General features: G+C 37.9%; 1 protein-coding gene across 5 annotated transcripts in view; it reads right to left on the bottom strand.

Annotated features, from left to right (window-relative positions):
- Positions 1–27,500, bottom strand: part of LOC144978086 (tumor protein p53-inducible protein 11-like) — a 275,092-nt gene that overhangs the window by 71,668 nt on the left and 175,924 nt on the right. For 2 of the 5 annotated variants that reach the window (XR_013646460.1, XM_078923646.1), the window contains exon 2: positions 25,183–25,515. The exons of 2 other annotated variants lie outside the window; for them this stretch is intronic. Coding sequence is in view for 1 of the 3 variants with exons in the window: in XM_078923646.1 (XP_078779772.1) it covers positions 25,183–25,241 (59 nt within the window). In the remaining 2 variants the exon portion in view is untranslated. Of the gene's footprint in view, positions 1–25,182; positions 25,516–27,500 lie in introns of those variants that run through there. One more of the 5 variants, XR_013646459.1, reaches the window with a different exon arrangement.

The raw sequence follows: 27,500 nt of genomic DNA, 5'->3' as shown, positions 1-27,500 counted from the left end.
TTAAACTCAGTTGGTAGAGCATTCGCTTCACATGGAAAGGGACCGAAATCGATCCCGGGTGCAGTTGAGAATTTTTTAAACTGGCCCCCCTGTCCACCCAGCAGTAATTGGGTAGTTGGGTCTGTTAGATCTGGTAGAAAGTACTTTGCGATAGACTAGCGTCATATCCAAAGGGTAGCAAGCAATTGCTATTGTCCGTTTCACGCGATAGTAACCGGGGATAAACTCCAGCTCTATGGGCCTCATGACTCTTGAAAATCACAAGTTTCATGTTTTTGAATTTAATTTCAATTTCCAGCTGCTATCCCATCTAGACATAACACCAGCTTGAGGCACGATTCACACATTCGGTTTTGTAGTTTTAAAAATCTAAATAGAATAAATCATTAGCTTGTTAGAAAGACAACTCCACACAATAATGGCGTATATAGACGGGCATGTCTGTGGGAGGGGGGGGGGGGTGGGATGGAGAAATAGACAACCATAAACTTAGATTAAGTCAATAAAACCTGGGACCTAAAGGGAGGAGGAGGAGGAGGAGAGAGAGAGAGAGAGAGAGAGAGAGGGAGAGAGATAGGGGAGAGAGATAGATAGATAGGGGAGAGAGAGATAGGAGAGAGAGAGAGATAGCGGAGAGAGAGATAGAGATAGGGGAGAGAGAGAGATAAGGCAGAGAGAGAGATGACAAGACGAGAGACAGAGAGACTGTCAAGAGACAGACAAATCGCGAGTGACTGAGAGAGAAAGATTTGAGTGTGAGAGAGGGAGAGAAACAGGAGAGGGAGAAAGAGGGAGAGAGAGAGAGGAAAAGAAAGAAAGACGAGGAGAGGGAGGATATAGATAGAAGGAAAGTGACGTCGTTCAGGTCTTTGTCATTGCTTGTTGTCATCCATGTTTCTGAGTAATTCTCGCTGAACTGTATTAAACAGACTATAAACATTTAAGGTTACACATAGTTTTGTTTGTTGGTCCGGGTTTACTTCCGGATGACAATGTTGTGAGTTTCTTAACCAAGCGCACAGCACCTATAAGAGCATCAGCAGAGTGCTGCTGTTTCCACCTGCCCTATGGATCCTGCCACAGAAATGGTACCAGACCGATAGATGATGGCTGTGTTCACCTGTTGTGATTACAACATCAAGGGAGGGGGGGGGGGGAGAGATAAGGAATTCTTAGTGGAGAAAGGATGAGTACAGAGATTACAGTTACTTTCTCTGTGTTGTGATGCAGCAGTAGATACGGTACTAGTGAATGGTATGTGTGTGTTAGTGTGTTGATGCTGTGCGATTAAGTGAATTACTCACAACATCCGTCAGCCACATAAAATGTCCCCGACAACCAATTACAAAGCTCAAAGCGTTTTACAAGGGGTCCCTGGCCAACATCAACACGTAACATGTAGTACGAGACATGACGCCTGTTAGGCGATATTACATTTTTTGGGACACAGAGACAGCGCTGTTAACGGCCAGGTACTCATTATACACCTGTGTACAGTGAGAGAATGTGAGTAAAGAGCCTTCTCCAAGTACTCAACTATGCGACGAGCGAGGCTCGAACCCAGGACCTTCCGATCCGAAAGCGAGTGTCATACCACTAGACCACAGAGCCGCACGATGATGATTTGACGTCTACGGCTTGTCATGGTAACGGGTTGTGTGTGGTGGGAGATGTGTGTGTGTGTGTGTGGGGGGGGGGTGATAGGTTGTTTTTGGTGGGAGATGTTGTGAGTTTCTTAGCCAAGCGCACAGCATCTATACAGTTTAGTGAGAATTACTCATAAATATGGATGGTTAAAAAAGACCTAGTAACAAAGACCTGAGTGCCGTCAACTTCGTTCTATCTATACTTATTTAATAGCGCATTCCTCCCGATTATCAGGGTTGCCGGCCCATCAGCACACAACACAAGCGTGTCCCAATTACACGACACAAGCGTGTCCCAATTACACGACACAAGCGTGTCCCAATTACACGACACAAGCGTGTCCCAATTACACGACACAAGCGTGTCCCAATTACACGACACAAGCGTGTCCCAATTACACGACACAAGCGTGTCCCAATTACACGACACAAGCGTGTCCCAATTACACGACACAAGCGTGTCCCAATTACACGAGTCATACCGACTTGTAGCGGGAATGATGATAACACGCTAATGATTTAATTGTCAATCTTGTCATTATCAGAGGCTCGCCTTGACTAAGAAGATTATAGAAATCTGACGGTCACGCTGATTGCCAGCTTGGACAATCTCTGGCTAAACACATTTTGTACATTTTGGCCAGAACGCATTTGTATTATTAAAAAACCAACAAACATACCTTAATATAACCTTCTCAACTTGTCAAGAACTTTCAAACCTAAGACTTCTTTGAACTCCCAGGTTTGAGAGTTTTTGACAAGTTGAAGGTCATTTGAATCCATTGATGGTCGATGAAAACATTTTTTATGGCCAAAACTGGATAAATATGTTGTTTTGGTTTCCACGGGAAAGACATTTCTGGGGGGGGGGGGGGGGGGGGTGAGGTAGAATTTAATTAAGATGGACACGAAAAGGGATCGATAATGACTTGATGGTTATGGCTTGTCATTTCTGGTAACGGGGGGTCTGTGGTGGAAGATGGGTGTGTGTGTGTGTGTGTGTGTGTGTGTGTGTGTGTTGGGGGGGGGTGATAGGTCAGTGGATAGGGGATAGAGTACTCCAACCACATGATATGGGCCGGTATCGACGTGTACTTATTTGCAGGTCTTATCACCCAAATTGTTGTGGTATTATTGTTGTTATGAAAATACTGTCAAACCAGCTCAATATTTTGCCCTCTACAACAATGTTATAAAAAAACAAAACAATTGCATTCGGTTATCGGACCTGCTTATATATAAACACGAATCTAGAAAAATACGAAAAACACAACAGTCTACTTTCACTTCCACTTCCACATTGCATGCAACCCATAGAATTAAACGAATGAGAATACGGACGGAGCCTAAAAAGTGTCCACCAATGAAAGCATTCAGCGCCATTTTATCTTGGGCTGGGAATGTAAGCATTACCATTCATTCGGTCTCTATGTCAACATAACGACACAAGAAAAACAACAAACAATATCAAAAGCCACAATAAAATGGTTCAGAACTGTTGCGTATATTTATGCTTCAATAAAGGTGTCAAAAAATGAAGTTAGAGAATGTGTGTAATCGTGTATTATAATAACCTATAATGTTTTTCCAACCACCACATCGTCACCGTCACTACTACTACAACCACCATTACCACTTCATCACTACCACAACTACTACAACCACCACCACTATATCATTATCACTACCACTACTACTACACCACCACTCCATCATCATCACTACTACAATCACCACCACTCCATCATCATCACTACCACTACTACTACAACCACCACCACAATATCATCATTACCACTACTACTACAACCACCAGCACCACATCATTATCACTACCACTACAACTATACCACCACAACCACATCGTCATCACTACCACTACTGCAACCACCACCACCACCATATCATTATCACTACCACCACTATTACAACAGCCACCACCACATCAGCATCACTACCTCTACTATTACAACCACCACCACCACAATATCATGACTACCACTACTACTACAACCACCACAACCACATCGTCATCACTACCATTACTACTGCAATCACCACCACCATATCATCATCATTACTACTACTACTACTACTACTACTACTACTACTACTACTACTACTACTACTACTACTACTACTACTACTACTACCACCACCACCACCATATCATTACCATAAACACTACTACTACAACCACCACAACCACATCATCATCACGACCACTACTACTGCAACCACCACCATATAATCATAAATACAGCTACTACTACAACCACCACCACCACATCATCATCACTATCACTGGTGATGAAGTGGTAATGGTGGTCAATATTCCTTTTTGCCTAGGATGTAATCATTAATAGAATGTTGTGTGGTTTTGACCGTGAAGAAAACCTTAAGAAGTCACATTTATATTATTTTAGAGACATCGTTTTGAATAATTTTGAGTTAAACGAGCGAGCAGGAAGTTATTTCTTAGATTTCATGAACGGCCGATCAGCGCTTGTTTACTATAGTAACGAGATTCCCAGCCAACGTCTCAATGGCGGATATTTTTCTCATCGAGGCCGCTGGTTGGTTAGCCAATAAGAGCACTGTACGGTTTCCATTGGGTAAATTCCTTGATGCAACCTCAAACCACCATAATAGTCTCGACACCAAAACATCACAGGAAGTATGAAAAAACAACACACAATCATAAACAACAATAACGATTACACACACGACTTGCCGTAGAAGTCCTAGTGACATAAACAGTACTGCAGAAGTTAAACAATAATAATTATACTTGAAATGCTTATATATATATATATATATATATATATATATATATATATATATATACTCACACGCACTCTCTCTCTCACACACACACACACATACACACACACACATCGATCGGTGTCTTTCCTGAATGTAGTCGAAAGTTTATTGTTTTCGAAGCCTGCACACGCTCGACATAAACAATTGTTACATTTTAATAGTTGAAAGCCAGAGGCGTAGCTTCCTGTTGTGATTTCTACATTCATAAAAAAAACTCATAACAATATGGATTACGCATACAAAACATTTACAAGTATTTCTCCAAAGAGGCGAAGCGAGGAATTACTTTTCATGGCTTGCGGCAATACGCTTCAACAGTCATGACGTCACTTCTCTCGTACTGACGCATACTAACTTAGTAACTGGCTGTCATCTATCGGAACAATGGCGGACGCCCTTAAGAAATATTTCTCGGACGATCATAAAAGTGTATCCAGAGGAGAAAAACATTAAAAATCTGATCATGTTTTGACTTTTACAACAATGTTTAACTAGGCCCATAAATGGGCTCGGATGTCAGACCTGCATATAACTACACGTCGCCAGCAACCAAACATAAACCAGGAAACAAACGCAAAAACTTTTTAAAAAAAAAAAAAGAAACAAAAAAGAAAACAGAATTTTTTTTCATAAAGGATAAGATTCGATAATGTAATCTCGCGTAAGACATCTTAACTTGATATGACATTCTCCTACTCAAAAGAGACCGGCAATTAAACAAACACATGAATAAATAATAAAGAGAGAAGGGAAAAAAAGCGATTTTATAAGTTTTTATTTATTAAATTAGATAAAACAAAACACATTTTTAAGATCACCCTAGTCCACTGTCAAACCACAAGCGAACTATAAACAGTGGAAATAACCTTTGTGTAACTTAATAGCATTACCAATTTCTTGGATTACGTCCCTTCCCTTGATAACGACTCACTGGTAAGAAGCATCATACATAATAACTGGCACGAGCAACAGAAGTATGAGTATTATGTGATGACCTTACGTTTTATCAAGTAATGTGTTGGAGTGAACTAAATATAGTAAACAGGAATAGAGAGATAGGAATACAATTCTTGTTTTCATTATTATTATTATTATTATTATTATTATTATTATTATTATTATTATTATTATTATTATTATTATTATTATTATTATTATTATTATTATTATTATTATTATTATTATTATTATTATTATTATTAACATGCTATAGATGCTATGTGTTTAATCAAAAAGTTCACAACATTTCACCATCCGGATATAACAGACTAACACACAAAATTATGTGAGATCTTAAACGTTTAAAGATAGTATGCGCTTGGCTAAGACGCTCACAACATTGCCATCCGGAAGTATAACGGACCAACACACAAAACTGTGTGTAAACATGTACTTTTATAGTCTGGTTAATACAGTGTAGTGAGAATTACTCATAAACGCGGATGGCAAAAAACAATAACAAATGCCGGAATGACGTCAACTTCGATCTATCTATAGTCTGATTGATAGAATATAGCGAGAACTAGATACTCATAAAAATGGCTGGCTAAAGCAATAACAAAGTGCTGAGTGACGTTAATTTTGTTCCATCTATGAAGTAGATAGGATAATAAATCAAAATTCATCAATATCTTTTACACTGTGATACAACAAATGGCGAATCCTGTAAAACTGGGTTAACTCACTCAATCTTAAAAAAAAGAGCTTTTTGCGCAATATCCATTAAATGTGCTCAAAGCGCTTTACATTTGTCCCTGGTCAACAGCAACATTTAACATGTAGGACGGGGCATAACGGCTGTTAGTCGATATTACAATTTTTCGGACAAAGACAACGCTGTCAACGGCCAGGTACTCATTTTACACCTGAGTACGGTGAGAGAATGCGAGTAAAGAGCCTTTTCCAAGGACTCAACTATATGCCGAGCGCGAGGCTCGAACCCAGGACCTTCCGATCCGAAAGCGAGTGTCATACCACTAGACCACATAGCCGCACACCGACTATATCCGTAGTTTACACGGGGTTACTTTTACCCCATGCCTATTTATTACATTTTTCTGAGACAAATTATAATACCTAATGTTTTTATATTTTTACACGTTACTGATAGTTGAATAAAACGATTTATGTACATGCTCATTTTTAATACATTTTTTTCCAATTTTTGAACAGTAGCAAAAATCTGAATCAGTTAACTCAGTGAAGTGGTTAAAAGATGAATTAACTCATTGAAACAAAACTTAGAACAACTAGATATGGCGAAAGATTCATGTTATTTTTATCTTTTTAAAATCGACTGGTTTTTGTGACACAGTGGTGGGGAAAATATGGCAGCTACACATTTCACCCAATTCCCCGATGTAAATGTTGCTACTCGAAGCTTGAAGAAATAAATAACAACGTGAAATTGAATGTAAGCTTCAATTTAATATACGGATGTAGGGAATGAGATTAGCGGAAGAGTAGCGTCCCTTGATTGGACATCACCGGCGAAAAAGTTATTTGAGAGAGAACGTCATGTTGGTTGTGCGCATGCGTCTCTCGTCCTCGCTTCCGGTGAAAGGCGGTATGAGACACTTCACCGAAAGTGAGGACGAGAGAGACGCATGCGCAAAACCATTTTGACGTTCTCTCTGTAAGGTGACGTTCAATCAAGGGACGCTACTCTTCCGCTAATCTCATTCCCTGTAGATAATATGATGATTATATGGACGTTTAACGTTTTCCCTTTATCAACAAAAAAGGATGAATAAAACATTACAGGCGAATGAGATAATGTGGTAGTGGCGTTGTTAAGATGAATAAACAAAACATTTCAAATGCCACTACCACATTATCTCATTCGTCTGTGCTGTAGTGTTTTATACATCCTATTTTGTAGATAAAGAGGAAACCCGAAAAATCCATATTTTCCGTTTTCGTATATTATTATATTATTGAAACGTACATTCAATGTCACATTGTTATTTGTGACCCTTCGCCTCAAAACAGTATTATGTTAAGATGTTGAAAATTGAATTTATAGCCAGAAATATCAGACTTGTGTCGAGTTTATACGATTTCTTGAGGAGAATGGATACTATATTTTAGGGTGCTAATGTCAACAGTTTATAATTTTGACCAGTTTAACATTAAAGCCGGATTTTAAGCATCTGGTTCGTTCCGACATAAGGGGCGGTTTGGGTCTAATTATTAGGAAAATCCTTCAAAAATTTGATTTTGAGATTTTGGTGGAAAATGATATTTTATTATCTTAGAAATAATATAATTGAAGTCCAAATTCTTAAAGTAGACTATAAAGGCACGAAATACACAGTCGAAAATGGTACAGGTAGTAAGAAATGTGTGAAAAACGGGACGCCATTTTGCTATTTTCTCAATATGTCATTTTTCTAAGGGTATGGAAGACTGTGTCAAACGTTTCTCAGAATCTATTCAATGAAATTGTCTGAAAATTTTCCACAGTTATCACAGAGATAATGTATTATGTCACCATAGAGAGATATTTTAGATAAGATTTGTGAATTTTAAATTATAATCCTAAATCTGAATTTTTTACATCAATTTTGTCATAACATTTTGATTCTCAACTTTGTAATGATCCAATAAAAATTCCATAAGCTAAAGCCGTAAAATCTCTCTATGGTGACATACTATGGTACAATGTTGACAAGAGGGAAGAATATGGAGGTCATTCCTTCATTAGTTTTTGTGGAACGTTTGCCACAAGATTGTTATATTTTTTGATGTCAGACCCCAAATTAGATCGCAAAATGGGTATCAACACAGATAATTAAAATTTTTCACCATAAATGTTGTTTTTTAACCTATATTGATGATACAGAATGATTAAAACCGCCCAATATAGGTAATTAAATTTTTTTTAGAAAAGACCCAAACCGCCCCATAATACCGTTTTGAGACGATGGGTCACATTTATCCGAAAGTGTGCGTAAAATTTGGAATTCGTAACATAGAAGTGAATGGTTATAGAGATACATGGAAACACGTAATTCTACATCATAATTCTATCAAAAATAACAGGAATGTTTGATACTTCACGTCAGTCAGTTGTAATAAAGATACAAATCTCAAACACACCTTTGGCCACCTATAGATAGTATGCGCTTGGCTAAGAAGCTCACAACATTGCCATCCGGAAGTATAACGGACCAAAACACAAAACTGTGTGTATCCATGAACGTTTATAGTCTGGTTAGTACAGTTCAGTGAGCATTACTCATAAACGTGGATGGCAAAAAACAATAACAAAGACCAGAGTGACATCAACTTCATTCGATTTATAGACAGAACGTCACTCAGGTCTTTGTTATTGTTTTTTTGCCATCCATGTTTATGAGTAATTCTCACTAAACTGTATTAACCAGACTATAATAGTTCAAGGTTACACATACTTCTGTTTGTTGGTCCGTTCAATTTCCGGATGGCAATGTTGTGAGTTTCTTAGTCAAGCGCAAACTATCTATATCCGGTAATGGTTACATACAGATTCGTGTGATAGTACGTTACATCTGGCTGGCGGAATGTTGTGAGTATATTACCTAAGCGCATAGCATAAATATGTGCCAGGCAGTAATTTCAATCGAAACAGCCCGGTCGATAGTGTCTTACCATTCACACCATGACAGCAAGCCGGAAGTCTGGTGCCAAATGGAACGGAAGTGGATGTCCCAATCAGTAGCAATACACTTCCCCTTGAGAGTTACTTCCCCTTTCGTTACCCTTTGAGAATCGCCCTTGATGTAGAATATAAGTAGTGGTTACATTTAAGTCAAATGTATAAACATTGCATCAATAATTCGTTCATTCATCGCTCAAGGCTATATCCAGGCGGGGGGTGAGGGGGGGGGGGGTTGTTTTGTTTTTTTTACACGGTTCAGGGGGCAGCGTGACTTAGCGGTACGGTCTTTGCTTCGAGAAAGAGAGAGAGAGAGAGAGAGAGAGAGAGAGAGAGAGAGAGAGAGATTGAGAGTGAGAGAGTGAGAGAGTGAGAGAGAGGGAGAGATAGGGGGAGAAAGAGAGAGAGTGAGAGGGGGGGGGCGAAGAAAAAAAAACTAGAGCTTTTATATAGCGCAATATCCACTAAACGTGCTCAAAGCACTTTATAAAGGGTCACTGACTAATTACAACACGTAACATGTAGAACAAGACATGACGCCTATTAGGGGATATTACAATTTTTCCCCGACAGAAACAAATCTATCAATTGCCAGGTACTCAATTTACACTTGAGTACGGTGAGAGAATGTGAGTAAAGAGCCTATTCCAAGAACTCAACTATGCTCCGAGCGAGACTCGAACCCAGGACCTTTCGATCCGAAAGCGAGTGTCATACCACTAGACCACATAGCCGCACAAGAAGAGAAGAGAAAAGAAGAGGAGAGAGAGAGAGAGAGAGAGAGAGAGAGAGAGAGAGTGTGTGAGAGAGGTAGAGAGAGAGAGAGGTAAAGAGAGAGAGAGAGAGAGGGGGGGGTATAGAGAGATAGAGATAGAAAGAGAGAGAGGGAGAGAAAAAGAGAGAGAGAGAGAGAAAGAGAGAGAGAGAGAGAAAGAGTGAGGGGGGAGGATAAAGAGAGATAGAGAGAGAAAGAGATTTCGTGAAAGATTATTTTCTTCTAAGTGCACGTGCAAGGACTCAATAAAACAAAAGCCATTATATGACGCAAACGATAGATTTATGAGGCTATTATATCATAATGTGTGTGCGTGTGTTCTGCCGTTTAACACACACAACAACACATCTATAATGGAATTGTTATGTGTACATACCTTACTAAACACACCACTTCGTATCTTCATCTCTCAATAAATACTACTTAAAATACAGTCATCGGTTCATTGAGAAATCGCTTTATCGGAGGAAACTAGACAATATCATCATCATCATCATCATCATCATCATCATCATCATCATCATCATCATCATCATCACCATCATCATCATCATCACCATCACCATCATCATCATCATCATGTTTTAATTACAAACCATCAGGTTTTGGTTGGCGAGAGAACTAATCTCCATGCAATCGATCTGTATCAAAACTCTTCAACAGTCATGACGTCACTTCCCTCGTAATGACGCATGGTAATTTAGTAACTGGCTCGAAACTATCGGAACAATGGCGGACGCCCTTATGAAATATTTCTCCGACGAGCATAAAAGCGTATCCAGAGGAGAAAAACATCATAAATCTGATCATGTTTTGACTTTTACACATTCTTATCACATGCCATATGAAAATTTCTCGCCAGAATGAAGAATAAAAAGTGCCGATTTTCTTTGTTTAGAAGCAAGCTGCTCGCCGTTGCTGGGCGACGTGACATCAGACTATTGAATCCAATTTTTGATATTCCACAAACCATTTTTTCCGCGTTGGACTCTCTCAACAATACACACAAGAAGGGGGGGGGGGGTGCAAAAGTAGGTATAGATAGAACGAAGATGACGTCACTCAGGTATTTGTTATTGATTTTTACCATCCATATTTATGAGTTATTCTCACTAAACTTCATTAACCAGACTATAATATACGTTCAAGGTTACACATAGTTGTGTGTGTGTGTTGGTTCGTTCTATTTCCGGATGGCAATGTTTTGAGCTTCTTAGCCAACGCATTCCATCTATTCAGCGGGATGCAAAATTCGGAATACAGTAGTAAAATGTGTTTGTATCGTGGAGTCTGTTCTTTGATATGTGCTCACACTGTATAGATAGAATGAAGATTACGTCACTCTGGTATTTATTATTGTTTTTTGCCATCCGCGTTTATGAGTAATGCTCACTGAACTGTATTAACCTGACTATAAACGTTCATGGGTACACACAGTTTTGTGTGTTGGTCCGTTATACTTCCGGATGGCAATGTTATGAGCTTCTTAGCCAAGCGCATACTATCTATAGATAGAATGCGCTTGGCCAAGGAGTTCACAACATTGCCATCCGGAAGTATAACGGACCAACACACAAACTCTGTGTAACCATGAACTTTTTTAGTCTGGTTAATACAGTTTAGTGAGAACAACTCACAAACGCGGATGGCAAAAACAATAACAAAGGCCTGAGTGACGTCATCTGCATACTATCTATACCTACATTTGCACCCCCCCCCCCCCACCCCTTTATATAGCAACCTTATATGTACAGTTAAAATGGAAATATTTGACCTCTCATAAACTGAATTTGATCGTTGCCATCGTAATGTTATGGCCTGACACTGACCAAAAAATGATGTCAAAATGCCAGTCTTTTGCCACAAAAGAAAACAAATTGTGAGTTGTATTCAATAGTTCAACCAATGAAATAACTTGTTTCCATGAGCTCTACTAACGACAACTCACTAGGCGATGCAAAAACCAAATAATGACGTCAAACTGCCAGTCCTTTTGGATTTCAGTATCAGGCTATAACATAACGATGGCTACGATTTGATCCTAAAATACCTTCATTGTAAACAAATTGAATGACCAATCTATTTTTCTCCTTCCAATTTCTAGAAAGACAATTCTATCCAAATTTGGTCAGAAAACTCGTCCTTCAAATATCATTCTATTTAAATGACCCTCATCTTGGCAAAAACTCTCAAACCTGGGACTTCGCAATGGGCCCATTTCCACATACCGTTTGGAGACGACAAGTCACAAATTCACGTTACGTCATCTGGGTCATCTTAACATCATATCGGATTGAGTCCGTGGGTCACATGTCCCCTCCCACCCCCACCCCACCCCCCTTTCCTTCCCACCCACCCCCACCCCCTTCCCCATACATCCACGTGTTAATTTCAGATTAATTCTTCATTCTTCAAACAGTCGAAAACAATATCAATGGAAAGGCTCGGAAAAATGCGAAAAATTAATTGCATGAAATCCCAGAATAATTAATGAATAGCATGGAATCCTAGAATAATGAATGCATGAAATCCCAGAATAATGAATGGGACGTTAAAGACAAGAAGTAGAGGCAACGAAACGAAACGAAAAACCAAAACATTGTGAACAAAATATATGTGAAGAGTCATTAGGCAGAAATCATGGATTTCTAGGGGAATATTAAAATATTTGATACAAGCTTTCGGGTTTGTTATGTCATTCTTTTGATTGACAACAACAAAAAAACCCGGATAAGATGGATATGATGTTGTGGGGTGGTGGAGGTGGTGGAGGTGGTGGTGGTGGTGGTGGTGGTGATGATGACGGTGATAATGATGATGATGATGATGATGATGATGATGATGATGATGATGATGATGATGATGATGGGGGTGGAGGTGGTGGTGGTGGTGGTGGTGATGATGATGATGATGATGATGATGATGATGATGATGATGATGATGATGATGATGATGATGATGAAGATGATGATGATGATGAGGAGGAGGAGGAGGAGGAGGAGGAAGATAATGATGATGATGATGATGATGATGATGATGATGATGATGATGATGATGATGATGATGATGATGATGATGATGATGATGATGATGGTGATGATGATGATGATGATGATGATGATGATGATGATGGTGATGATATGATGATGACTACGACGACGACGATGATAATTATGATGATGAGGATGATAATGATGATGATGATGACGACGACGACGTCAGATTAGATACAGCCGGGCACTTCATCCTTTTCAGAAAGTATCGATCTATTCTAACATCGATTCGATATCGCCATTGGAAAATAGATACGCCATATCGATTTTCCATTAACATTTATTATCAATACAGCAAGCCCTTGAAACAGATGACATCGCACCTTGAGGCTGATTTGAATCTCGACTTTGGGGGGGGGGAGGGAGGGGGGGGGGGGCAACTCCTCTTGTTGTAACAAAATACAAGCGTTCGTTAAAATAATGACTGACTGACTTTAGGCCTTTCGCTTCCTAATCATCCGATCGGGACGCCTCGGCTGCCTCTCTAATCATCCGTGTCACTTCCTTCCACTGTTCACGGTCTTTTGCTGTGGATGCTAAGTTCAAAAGGTCTTCCTTTGATTTGAATTCTTTGTTATTTTGAAGGCGTTTTAGGTCTCTATTTAGGACAGTGTGAATTGACGTGGGTGGTCTACCTTGTTATAATAATAAAAAATAAACAAAAACAAAAATCCCTTTATTCAACTTATAGAGGAAATGTGTCTCAATTGTATATTCCAAGGGAAGACTGGAATAACCCAGGCGTCAGTCGCAGTGAAGGGCCGAAAATTGAGCTATGGCGAGGGTGACTTACTCGAGACCACACAGCGCAGCGACAGGTAGTCGAACTCTTCACCTTTCGGGTACGAAGCAAAGACCGTACCGCTGAGCCACGCTGGTCAGCCCAATTGGTCCGTGACCATTTGTGACCCATCGTCTCAAAACGGTATTATGTCGGAACGAACCAGATGCTTACAATCTGAATTAAATGTCAAACTGGTCAAAAATATAAATTGTTGGCATGAGCACCCTACAATATGGTATCCATTCTCCTCAATAAATCATACAAACTCAACACAAGACTGATATTTCTGGATATAAATTCAATTTTCAACATCTTAACCAACCCGACATAATACCGTTTTGAGGCGAAGGGTCACATTTTATAAAAGTAGTCTTTGATGCCATTGGGCACATAGGGCCAGAGTTTAACCCGGTTTCTATAGCGTGAAACGGACAATAGCAAATGCTTGCTACCCTTTTGATAGGATGAGAGTCTATCGCAAAGTACTTTCCGCAAAATATCCGGGTCCATGGGCCCAATGGCTTTGTTGTCGTTATAGATAGTATGCGCTTGGGTAAGAAGATCACAACATTGCCATCCGGAAGTATAACGGACCAACACACAAAACTATGTGTAACCATGAATAGTCCGATTCATACAGTTTAGTGAGAACTACTCATAAAAGTGGAAGGCAAAAAAACAATAACAAAGACATGAGTGACGTCATCTTCGTTCTATCTATATCCAGCTGGCGGATGTTGTGAGTATTGTACATAAATGCATAGCGTCAATAACAGAACAACAGAAATCCCTCTTGTCTATAGTCAAAAGAAAAAATATTTGTCATGGGTTGGTCACGTGTCTCGGCAATAGAACAGAGAACTAATGACATCAAACCCTCCTCTCTTCCGGTTCCAAACTCATTGGAAATGTGTATGTAACCTGTCTTCGAAGGGTTAATAATGAATAAGTTACTGATTAACTCAAAAGGTGACATAACTATTTTAGCAACAGAATGTAGAGGAATATTTTTAGGATTACGGGCCGTAAAAAAGCGAGGATGGATGATCTTTTCTGACGACCAGTATTTATTTAGACTAGAAAATAAGATGTCATCACTCTGAAACCAATAACTCAACTACACAATGTATGTGTCTAGTACTCTGGAAAAGTGGTTTTACACTTCCAATGAGATTGGAACCAGCTTTTGGACATCACACTTTTGTTCTTTATTTGTTGTCAGTTGTCGAAATCTGGTTCTCTCCACAATGATACCTAAATGAGGGAGTAAACTCCGGCTCCGTGAGCCATGAGCCTATTGGCTCTGAAGGACAAAGCGGGAAGCAATGATTTAACAGCCAACTCGCCTCAGTCCAAATTAAATGGAATAACCCGTGGTTGGTATCGTAATCGTGTTAGTTTGGAATCGATACTGTGTTCATTATCCAATTCCTCCCGGCAGTTTTGATGGAGACATGGAGATAGATTGAGAAGGGGATGGGGAAGAAGAAGAAGAAGAAGAAGAAGAAGAAGAAGAAGAAGAGAGAGAGAGAGAGAGAGAGAGAGAGAGAGAGAGAGAGGAGAGAGAGAGAATTAATCTGAGGAATAAGAGAGGGGATATTTGAGAGAGAGAAAAAGAAATGTGTGATGGAGAAGAGAATGAGAGAAAATCAAGAGAGAGAGAGAGAGAAAGAGAGAGAGAGAGAGAGAGAGAGAGAGAGAGAGAGAGAGAGAGAGAGGGAGTGGGAGAGATGTCTAAACTAAAAGGGATGGAGAGAGGGAAGTGTGTGAGTGAAATGTGTGCTAGAGAAGAGAATGAGATAAATAATAAGAGAGAATTTGTGTGTTTGTGTGTGAGAAAGAGAGAGAGACAGAGAGAGAGAAAGGGGGGGGGGGGATTGAGAGAGATGGAGAGAGAGAGAGAGAGAGAGAGAGTAAGAGATAGAATAATTCGACAATATTATGATCTTGTGGCATAACACTCGACTTTGGAGCGAGCGTTTCCGTGTTCGAGTTCCGATCTGAGCAGCGCATAGTTGAATCCTTGGAAGTGGCTCTCTACCCTCATTCTCTCAACTTACTTCGCGTTTCTTCAGTCGGGGAAAAAATATAACGTCTTCTAACAGGTAATATGTCTTATCCTTCATGTAAAGTGTTGCTGTTGGCTAAAGGACCTCTTGTAAAGGGCTTTGAGCACGTTTAGTGGATATCGTGCTCTATAAATGAATGCTCATGTTTATCTTACTCTTCATTTTTCCAGCCCGACAGTATACCGTTCTGGAGCTGTGGGTAACATATAATTTGATTTCCTCCCCCCCCCCCCCCCCCATCCTCCCTTTTCTACCACGTTACGTTATCCCCCTGAATTAGTCATGTACCGCCCAGAGTGACAGGAAATTACATGTTCGGCCAAACATTTATTCCACATTGTTTTGGCCAGGCGAAGATTGAAGAAAAAAAAGAAAAAGATTATCCAGTTTAATCGTATGAACTCTGGAAAAACACGATTAAAAAATTTGGCCAGAAATCTCGCCCTTCAAATATCGATCGATTTAAATACCCCTCATTTTGACAAACGCTCTCAAACCTGGGACTTCGTGAAGTCTTAATTAAAGCCCCAGGCTTCAGAGTTTTTGCCAAAATGAGGGTCATTTAAATCGATCGACATTTGAAGGGCGAGTTTTCTGGCCAAATGTTTAAATACGTGTTTTTCCAGATTTCGGCAGTTAACGGATTATATTAAAGAACGATGGAATATTCAATCCCAAGATGCAATCTTCTGTCTGGCCCAGGATCGATACGGGCTCATTATAGAATCTATAGGATTTCACAAACAAAGGAAATAGAAGGTAAATTATGGGACAAAGGGGGACAACTGCTGCTCTTATGTCCTGATGACGTGTACGAAGTTATATATAGGTCTGATAATAAAATAGTAATAATGATGATAATGATGATGATAATGATGATGATGATGATGATGATGATAATAATAATAATAATAATAATAATAATAATAATAATAATAATAATAATAAATGATGATGATAATAATAATAATAATATATAATAATAATAATAATAATAATAAATGATGATGATAATAAGAAGAAGAAGAAGAAGAAGAAGAAGAAGAAGAAGAAGAAGAAGAAGAACAACAACAACAACAACAACAACAACAAGGAGGAGGACGAGAGACGCATGCGCACAACCAACAAGACGTTCTCTCTCTAATAACGTTTCCGCCGGTGACGTCACAGACTATGGGTGACGTCCAATCAAGGGACGCTACTCTTCCGCTAATCGCATTCCCTATAGAGCAGTAAAGTTAGGTGCCCCAAACGTAAACAAAGGTCGAGAAGCACGTGGCAAACCACATGTTCCTGTCTTGACAGCTCACGTTCCAATGTAAATAATAGAAAAAAATAACCTTTAAAATTTGGCTGTTAGGTGGCAAAAGAAACACATATTCATAAATACTCGATCATGCATCAAATAATGTCTAGATATGGATATTTTATGGAACAAAAGGTAAAATTTTCTAAAATTTATCAAAAGTTACAGTCTATCTATTTTTAGACCAGAGCAAATTATTGCGCTGGTGTGAACAAAACGAGAATTATTCGGAGCCTGATTTTCAGAATAATTTAGCCTTATATTATTATTTCTGCAACTGTTAGATTTTATGTAAACATATTTTCAATACTGAAAGTGTATTGCCTACAACTCAAACTACAAAATTGGGAGACCTATATTGTGCGTAAATTATTCCGGTCCCTAACGGAAATCACTAGCAACTTGTTATTGTTTACGTTTGGGGCACCTAATTATACTGCTCTATAGTTAGCGTTGAGTTGAGATTACGTATGGAATCATAATGATCACGTGACATTTTGGGCTATCAGACCTGAGAATACGTATACATTGGGTAGGGGTGAACCTGACGCCAAAGTTATTATTATTATTATTATTATTATTATTATTATTATTATTATTATTATTATATTATTATTATTATTATATTATTATTATTTATTATTATTATTAATTATATTATTATTATTATATATTATTATTATTATTATTATTATTATTATTTATATATTATTATTATTATTATTATTTATTATTATTATTATTATTATTATTATTATTATGATTGATGATATGATTATTATTATTATTATATTAATTATTATTATTATTATTATTATTATTTTATTATTATTATTATTTATTATTATTATTATTATTATTATTATTATTATTATTATTTTTATTATTAATTTATTATTTATTATTATTATTATTTTATTATTATTATTATTATTATTATTATTATTATATATTTTATTTTATTATTATTATTATTTATTATTATTATTATTATTATTATTATTATTATTATTATTTATTTATCATCATCATTATTATTATCATTATTATTATTATCATTATTATTATTATTATTATTATTATTATTATATTATTATTATTATTATTATTATTATTATTATTATTATTATTATTATCTTGTTATTATTATTATTATTATTATTATTATTATTATTATTATTATTATTATCATTATTATTATTATTATTATTATTATTATTGTTATCATTATTATTATTAGTGTTATTATTATTATTATTATTATTATTATTATCATCATCATCATCATCACCATCATCATCATCATCATCATCATCATCATCATTATCATTACTATTAATATTAAGTCACATAATATTCTATAATCTCATTCAGTGTTCTAACCGGAAATTCAAAGGAGCAGCAACTTCTGATGAGAAAAACTGCCTATCAAGTCTAATCTACCTCGTCTAATTATTGTCGTCGGGTCCGTCATTCCTTAGATTAACTGTCACAGGCAATAAACCTCTTGGCAGTTGTGTGATCGGTCAACATGACCGTTCAATATCATAAAATATTCGCTTTTGGAGTGCCCAAGAAACAAAAAATCATAACATTTAATTAAAATTATCTAGCTTTTAGCTTTTTAGCTTTTCTATAATAGAGCGCAATATCCACTAAACGTGCTCAAAGCGCTTTACAAGAGGTCCTTGGCCAACAGCAACACTTAACATGTAGGATGAGATAAACGCCTGTCAGGCGATATTATTACAATCATTTTTTTTCGGACAGAGACAACGTTGTTGACTGGCAGGTACTCATTTTACAACACGAGTACGGTGAGAGAATGAGAGTAAAGAGCCTTTTCCAAGGACTCAACTCTGCGCCGAGCGAGGCTCGAACCCAGGACATTCCGATCCGAAACAGAGTGTCAAACCACTAGACCACGCAGCCACATATTCAGGAAACCCCCATCATAATTTCTATAACAGAATACTTGAACTCCGACCCAAGACAACAATACATAAAGATACGAAACTACAGAGGTGGCAGTGGGGAAATGACGTCTAATATCTAGGTCACAACATGTCAAGTCGGTAAACATCCTCTCGCTCATAATGTCTAAAGATAGTATGAGCTTGGCTAAGAAGCTCATAACATTGCCATCCGGAAGTATAACGGACCAACACACAAAACTATGTTGAACGTTTATAGATAGTATGCGCTTGGCTAAGAAGCTCGTAACATTGCCATCCGGAAGTAGAACGGACGGACCAACACACAAAACTGTGAGTAACCATGAACTTTTATAGTCGTGTTAATACAGTTTAGTGAGAATCACTCACAAACGCAGATGGCAAAATATAATAACAAAGGCCTAAGTGACGTTATCTTCGTTCTATCTATAGTTTGGCTTATACAGTGAAGTGAGGATTACTGATAAACATGGATGGCAATAAACAATAACAAAGACCTGAGTGACGTCAACTTTGTTCCATCTATTGGCTCTCGATTTGCAAATAAGTATACGTGATTATCACACAGTCAAGTACTAGATTTCTATGTGTGATCCTCATTGACACATGGTATGATGAAGGAGTGATTGGACGATACGAAATATGCGTTCATTTTGTAGCAATGACTATCCCCCACAAATCTTTGGGCCTCTTTTTAGCTTACGAAGTGCCCGAATTCGCGTCAAAATATGGGACGAAGCCGTTTCGTATATGCTATTTTAAAAAATTAATTACGACGCTGTTTATTGCTGAATATGACTGAAAGTTGGCACACAGTTAGAAAAAAGGTCATTTTAGATTATGTCAAGCGACAAAACTCGTGCAATTACCAGAAAATCGTTAAAAATAGATTTTTACTCTTTGGAGTAAAATATTTCTAAAACTACCGGGCGTGGAGGTTTTGTCGCTGACAAGGTAATACATGAACATTTCTTCTTTTTGGTTGTAAAATTTCATATGAATATGACGAGTACTTTTCCGTATTTTACAAAACACCATCCTAATTTGCTCTTCAAGTTTCACACTTATTACGCAAGATACAACCAAAGGTCGAAAAAAAAAATGCCGAAAAAGCGTCCCATATTTTCGCGTTTTTTTTCTCTTTGCGGGTCATCCAAATAAATGACACCTTTAAAACTGTAAAACTTATTTATTTACGAATGGATTTTCAAAATTCAAAAACATTTTTACTCAGTGGAGATAGGGCTTTGATTTTAGACAAAACTTTTCCTCAAAAAGAGAAAAAAAACATTTTTCATAGTCATTGCTACATTTTGTTAAACATGACTTTAGTCCTGGACATGATACGTTTTAAATAGGACAATAGCTACCGTTTCTTAAGTTGACAATAACTTCTAAAGAAATTCACAATAGCCGTCAATTGAAATATATGTATGGCTCCTGTTGTCTTGGGACCTCGAGTGGAGAGGTTTGACCACATTATTATTGTTGTTGTTATTATCTTATTATTATTATTATTATTATTATTATTATTATTATTATTATTATTATTATTATTATTATTATTATTATTATTATTATTATTATTATTATTATTATTATTATTATTATTATTATTATTATTATTATTATTATTATTATTATTATTATTATTATTATTATTTTATATCATATTATTATTATTATTATTATTATTATTATTATTATTATTATTATTATTATTATTATTTATTATTATTATTATTATTATTATTATTATTATTATTATTATTATTATGATCATTACTATTATTATTTCCATCATCATCATCATGACTATAACGATCAAAGCCAATCCCAGAATACACCCAGGATGTCTGCCCGGCCTAATTCCTCATTGAACAACGTCAAAATGCATTTCAAGTCAGTCCCGAAATCAAAGCTTGGAGATCAAAGGATTTTATTGGAAATGTCTGGGATTAAAATATGATCTCTCAGATGTCTGGTATCTCTCTCTCTCTCTCTCTCTCTCTCTTTCTCTCTCTCTCTCTCCCTTTCTATCTCTCTCTCTCTCTCTCTCTTCCTTTCTTTCTCCCCCCTCTCTCTCTATCTATCTAACTCTCTCTTTTTCTTTCTTTCTTTCCTCTCTTTATCTGTCTCCCTCTCCCTGTCTCACTCTCTCTCTCTTTCTCTTTCTCTCTCTCTCTCTCTCTCTCTCTCTCTCTCTCTCTCTCTCTTCCTTTCTTTGTCTCTTTCTCACCCCTTCTTTCTCTCTCTCTCTCTCTCTCTCTCTCTCTCTCTCTCTCTCTCTCTCTCGGATTTCTAAGCCCTCCCCCTACTTTCCCCTTCTCTCTCTCTCTCTCTCTCTCTCTCCTTCTCTCTCTCTCTCCTTCTCTCTCTCTCACACACTCTCTCTCTTCCTCCTCCTCCTCCTCCTCCCCCTCCTACCATCTTTTACTATAAATAACTCCTTCCCCACCTTTTTATATATCAATATTCCCTCCCTTTTTTATCGTAGACATTCTTTACCCCCTCCCACCCCACCCCCCCCCCCCCCTCCTGCCTACTTTTCTCTTCTTGCCTGTCTTTGTTGTCTCCCATGGTCGCCATGAATTCCAGAATATTCTCCACGTCAGTAAAGTTTATTCCAGAATTAAATAAAGAAGATTAAAGACAAGCATTTAAAGCTCGACTGAAATCGCCGTCCGGCTCTTTCCGGCCGATTTCATTATTTTCTTCAATTATTCTAATTATATATTTTTCTTTGTTTCATTTCTTTTCGTTCTTTGAGCGGCTATAGATAGTATGCGCTTGGCTAAGAAGCTCATAACATTGCAATCCGGAAGTATAGATAGTATGCAGAAGACGTCACTCAGGCCTTTGTTATTGTTTTTGCCATCCGCGTTTGTGAGTTGTTCTCACTAAACTGTATTAACCAGACTATAAAAGTTCATGGTTACACAGAGTTTGTGTGTTGGTCCGTTATAATTCCGGATGGCAATGTTGTGAACTCCTTGGCCAAGCGCATTCTATCTATAACGGACCAACACACAAAACTGTGTGTATCCATGAACGTTTATAGTCGGGTTAATACATTTCAGCATTACTCATAAACGCGGGTGGCAAAAAACTATAACAAAGACCTGAGTGACGTCATCTTCGAACTATCTATAGTGTGGTCTAGCTGTCTGCATGACACAATCGCCTTCAGATCGAAAGATCATGAGTTAGAGTCTTGCTCTGAGCGGCGCATAGTTGGGATATCTTGGACATGGCTCTCTACTCTCTATTCTCTCATCGTACTCATGTGCAAAATGAGGACCTAGACGATAACATCGTTTCTCTGACGGGGAAAAATAAAATATCGCCCAACAGCCGTCTTGTATCTCGTACTACATGATAAGCGTTGCTGTTGGCTACGGCCCCCTTGTAAAACGGATTGAGCACTTTTAGTGGATATTGCGCTATATGAAATCTCAATTTCATCCGTTTATATGACAACCTTTTCCCATTGAGGTCTCCAAAACGTTATTAGAACGAGATGGGATGATCAACGCTGATGAATAAATTAATATTCAAAATGGCCGAACAACCGTCTTGTCAAACTCTAAGCCAATCAAATTAGCCAAAATATTCTTTCAATTAATGACTAAAACTTTAACTCAACGGGTTCAAAACATTATCCAACGATTGCGTTTTTACAAAGAAATGATCGGATTTTCCAATATTAGGGGTTAAATTTTTTTAAAAATTAAAATTGAGCTTTATATAGCGCAATATCCACTAAATGTGCTCAAAGCGCTTTACAAGGGGTCACTGGTCAACAGCAACATTTAACATTTAGGACGGGACATGACGTCTGTTAGGCGATATTACAATTATTCGGACAAAGACAACACTGTTAACGGCCAGGTACTCATTTTACACCTGAGTACGGTGAGAGAATGTGAGTAAAGAGACTTTTCCAAGGACTCAACTATGCGCCGAGCGCGAGGCTCGAACCCAGGACCTTCCGATCCGAAAGCGAGTGTCATACCACTAAACCACATAGCCGTACAAAAACATGATATCACTACGCGTTACTATTCAGGGAGATCTGTGGAATAAAGTTCTTTGTCTTACATTACGATTGAGGAACCCGCGATAATTGTAGATAAACAAAGGCTTAGTACACACGAGCGCGTATTTCGTTTAATTACTAGTGGAGAACTCGCAATATTTACATAGATTATATACTACAGCACTGTGGGAATTAACATAGATCAAGACGAATGTTTTGAGCCATCAGAGAACAAAATCGGCCCAGCACAATAGACAGACAGTCAGTCCGTAGGTGCGAGCAAATGAATTATGTAATTTGGTAACAGGGTGGGTGGCCAGATAGCGATTCTCCCCCCGCCACGTGAAATGACCTGGCATAATGCCCTGGTGTTTGAGATGACACAGACACCCGCTGTTTATATAGATAGAAGGAAGAGGACGTCACTCAGGTGTTTGTTATTGTTTTTTTGCCATCCGCGTTTATGAATAATTCTCAATAAACTGTATTAACCTGACTTCGTAGCCAAGTGCACACTATCTATAGACGTATGCATTGGCTAAGAAGTTCATAACATTGCCATCTGGAAGTATAACGGACCAACACACAAAACTGTATGTATCCATGAACGTTTATAGTCGGGTTAATACAGTTTAGTAAGCATTACTCATAAGCGCGGATGGCAAAAAAAAACAATAACAAAGGCCTGAGTGACGTCATCTTTGTTCTATCTATGCTCTCACGTGATAGCATGCAGACGATACATTTTATTATATAGTTAGATAATCTAAGGACCAATCATTATGGCCTAGGGGATAATAATAATAATAATAAAAATAAAAATAATAATAATAATAATAATAATAATAATAATAATAATAATAATAATAATAATAATAATAATAATAATAATAATAATAATAATGATAATAATAATAATAATAATAATAATAATAATAATAATAATAATAATAATAATATATAATAAATAATAATAATAATAATAATAATAATCACAATAAGAAGAAGAAGAAGAAGAAGAAGAAGAAGAAGAAGAAGAAGAAGAAGAAGAAGAAGAAGAAGAAGAAGAAGAAGAAGAACTATTTGAGTCAACGTGTAATAGAATTACCTTTAACTTACGAGAGAGAAAAATGAGCTTTTATATAGAGCAATTTCCACTTAACGTGCTCAAAGCGCTTTACAAGGGTTCCCTGGCCAACAGCAACATTTTCCATGTAGGACGGGACATGACATCAATCTGTTAGGCGATATTACATTTTTTCGGACAGAGACAACGTTGTTAACGGCCAGGTACTTATTTTACACCTGAGTACGGTCAGAGAATGTGAGTAAAGACCCTTTTCCAAGGACTCAAATATGCGCCGAATGAGGGTCGAACCCAGGACCTTCCGATCCAAAAGCGTGTGTCATACCACAAGACCACATATTCGCACGAAAGGTTTGCAAGTTTCTCGTCTATCAATCTGTAAAAATAGTTTTATAATTTTTAGATTTGCCAGTAATTCTGTGATTATAAGCCAAAAATTTGACATGGGCTGTACGGAATAATGTTAACACCCAACCCTATTTCTAAGAAAAATATACTTTAATCAAACACCCTCATGAAGCCACACTAAACACGAAAAATGAGATGTACAACAGCTGTCCACATAGACGAAAACATCTACTAATCAACTACAAACCTACGGAACCACTTCAACAAGCAACAAAACACAACAAACCAAACTCATGTAACACAGTCCTGACGATGGCTGAAAGGCCTGAAACATCGATGTAGACTGACTCCGACATTGTGGTAAATATCATAATAATATATATATATATATATACATATATATATATATATATATATATATATATATATATATATATATATATATATATATATATATATATATACATATATGTCTGTTTGTCTTTGAAAAAATGAATGCATTATTTACCACGCACATCTGCACTCAAAAACCTAATTGGCGTATAAAAAAAGAAGGGATAAATGGGGTGGGGGGGGGGGGAAGAGAGAGTGCGGGGGTGGGGGGGGGGGGATTATGAAAGGAAAGAAAATCAAACATATTCCAAACAATACTCACGGTCTCTCCTCCCTCCAGACGTTGTTGCCAGCCTGCTGTGCTGATGACGTCATCGCCATCCTTGGCCTACTGTCTGTAAGTCGTCGGCAGACGTTCAATATTTAATCCACCTCTGTTTCCTTTGTATTTGTTCTATGCTAATTTGTTCCAATTCCAGACTCTCCAATTGTGTTGTTTTGTTTATCGTTGCTAACAGTTAGTTCCACGTACACAAAGGGTTAATTTATGCACTGTATTTATGCACTATTTATCACTGTATCCCATAATATCATCACTTTGACATATTTTCGTCGTAGTCTCACTATTGTTTTCCGTTTTAATGAATTCCTTTAACTTTTGGATCAGAGACATTTTCTATTTTAAAATTTGAGCTTTTCATATAGAGCAATATCCACTATCTATGCATGGCCAAAGCGCTTTAGAACGGGTCCCAAGCCAACAAAAACACTTACAATACAACTTACGACGAGACATGACGCCTGTTAGGCGAAACTACAATTTTTGTTCGGACATAGAGGCAACGTAAACGCTGTTATTTGCCAGATGCTCGTTTTACACCTGAGTACGGTGAGAGAATGTGAGTAAAGCGCTTTTTTTTACAAGGAATCAACAATGCGTGGCTTAGAGAAGAATTCGAACCCTGGACCTTCCAATCCAAAGGCGAGTGCCATACCGCTAGACCACATATCAGCATTACAACAGACCAAATAAACCAAATATGTTATGCTTAGTGGTCATACGATAGGATTCTCACCTCGGACAATTAATGATAAAATAAGATAATCAAATTCACTTTATTCATCCCCTTGGGGGAATTTATCTATACGGTCTAATCCAGGGGAAGACCGTGTCAGTCGCACTGCAGCGCCGCAAAGTGAGCTGGGGAGAGGAGAGGTGGCTTTCTCAAGGCCACAAGGCCTTTTGAATTCGAGTTCCGCTCTGGACAGCGCGATGTTGAGTCCTTTGAAAAAGCTCTAACTCAAATTCTCTCACCGCACTCAGATATCAAGGCGATTAACAGATTCTCGCTCTTAATGTTTAGTTGTAATATATTTAGATTTGGCTCACTTTCCCCAGCTTTCTATATTCAGTTGGGTGATTACTGACCATGTTTAACATCGCTTGACTTTTGTGAAAACACCCGACACACCGATGTACCAACGAGCCACGTGCACAGAGCAGCATTTCGAATCACCTTAAATCTTATTTCACATTTTGGTGACCGTCTCCACTACGCATTGAGACCGTTTGGAGACCGTGGGCCACATAATATAACAGCATTGCAATTGGGAACAATTGTGTGTTGACAAAATATTGGTTCCAATCTCATTAGAAGTGTGAAATCAGTCGTCCGGAGTACTGATTACATACAAAATAAATAAATAAAAATAAAATTCCCTTTATTCATCCCCAAGGGGAAATTTATCTTTAGGGTCTATTCCAAAGGAAGACTGGAATAACCCAGGCGTCAGCCGCAGAGCAGCGCCGCAAAGTGAGCTAAGGCGAGGTGACTTGCTCAAGGCCATACAACGCAGCGGGGGGTGATTGAACTCGGTACCTTTCGGGTATGAAGCAAAGACCGTGCCACTGAGCCACGCTGCCCCCCATGCAGGATATAATTGATGTTCTGGTTTCAGAGTGATGGCATCTTATTTACTCGCATAAAGACATGCTGGTCGTCAATAAAGATCATCCATTCCCCTCTCTTTTACGTCCCGTAATCCATAGAATCTGCCTATAGATCCTGTTATTAAAAATAGTTATGATTCAATATGAAACCTATTCATTGTTAGTCCTGCAGGGGACTGTTTACACACACTTCCAAGGAGTATGGAACCGGAGGTCAGGACGATGTGAGGTCACAACGTGTCTACCCTATTGCCCGATCATTGACGGACCCGTGTTGACAAGAATATCATGATGTGCATAGAGGAGGCATTGCTTCAACAACGTGTCTGCCCTATTGCCCTATCATTTTCGGACCCGTGTTGACAAGAATACCATGATGTGCATAGAGGAGGCATTGCTTCAACAACGTCTATGCCCTAATATTGCCCTATCATTGACGGACCTGTGTTGACAAGAATACCATGATATGCATAGAGGAGGCATTGCTTCAACAACGTCTATGCCCTATTATTGCCCTATCATTGACGGACCCGTGTTGATAAGAATACTATGATATGCATAGAGGAGGCATTGCTTCAACAACGTCTATGCCCTAATATTGCCCTATCATTGACGGACCCGTGTTGACAAGAATACCATGATTTGCATACAGGAGGCATTGCTTCAACAACGTCTATGCCCTATTATTG

The sequence above is a fragment of the Berghia stephanieae genome, chromosome 8 (genome assembly GCF_034508935.2).
Source record: "Berghia stephanieae isolate SIO BIC M18660-M18661 chromosome 8, UCSD_Bste_1.3, whole genome shotgun sequence".
Classification (NCBI taxonomy): Eukaryota; Metazoa; Mollusca; class Gastropoda; order Nudibranchia; family Aeolidiidae; genus Berghia; species Berghia stephanieae.
Note: the sequence above shows the minus strand (reverse complement) of the source record. Positions and strands in the feature narration are given on the sequence as shown.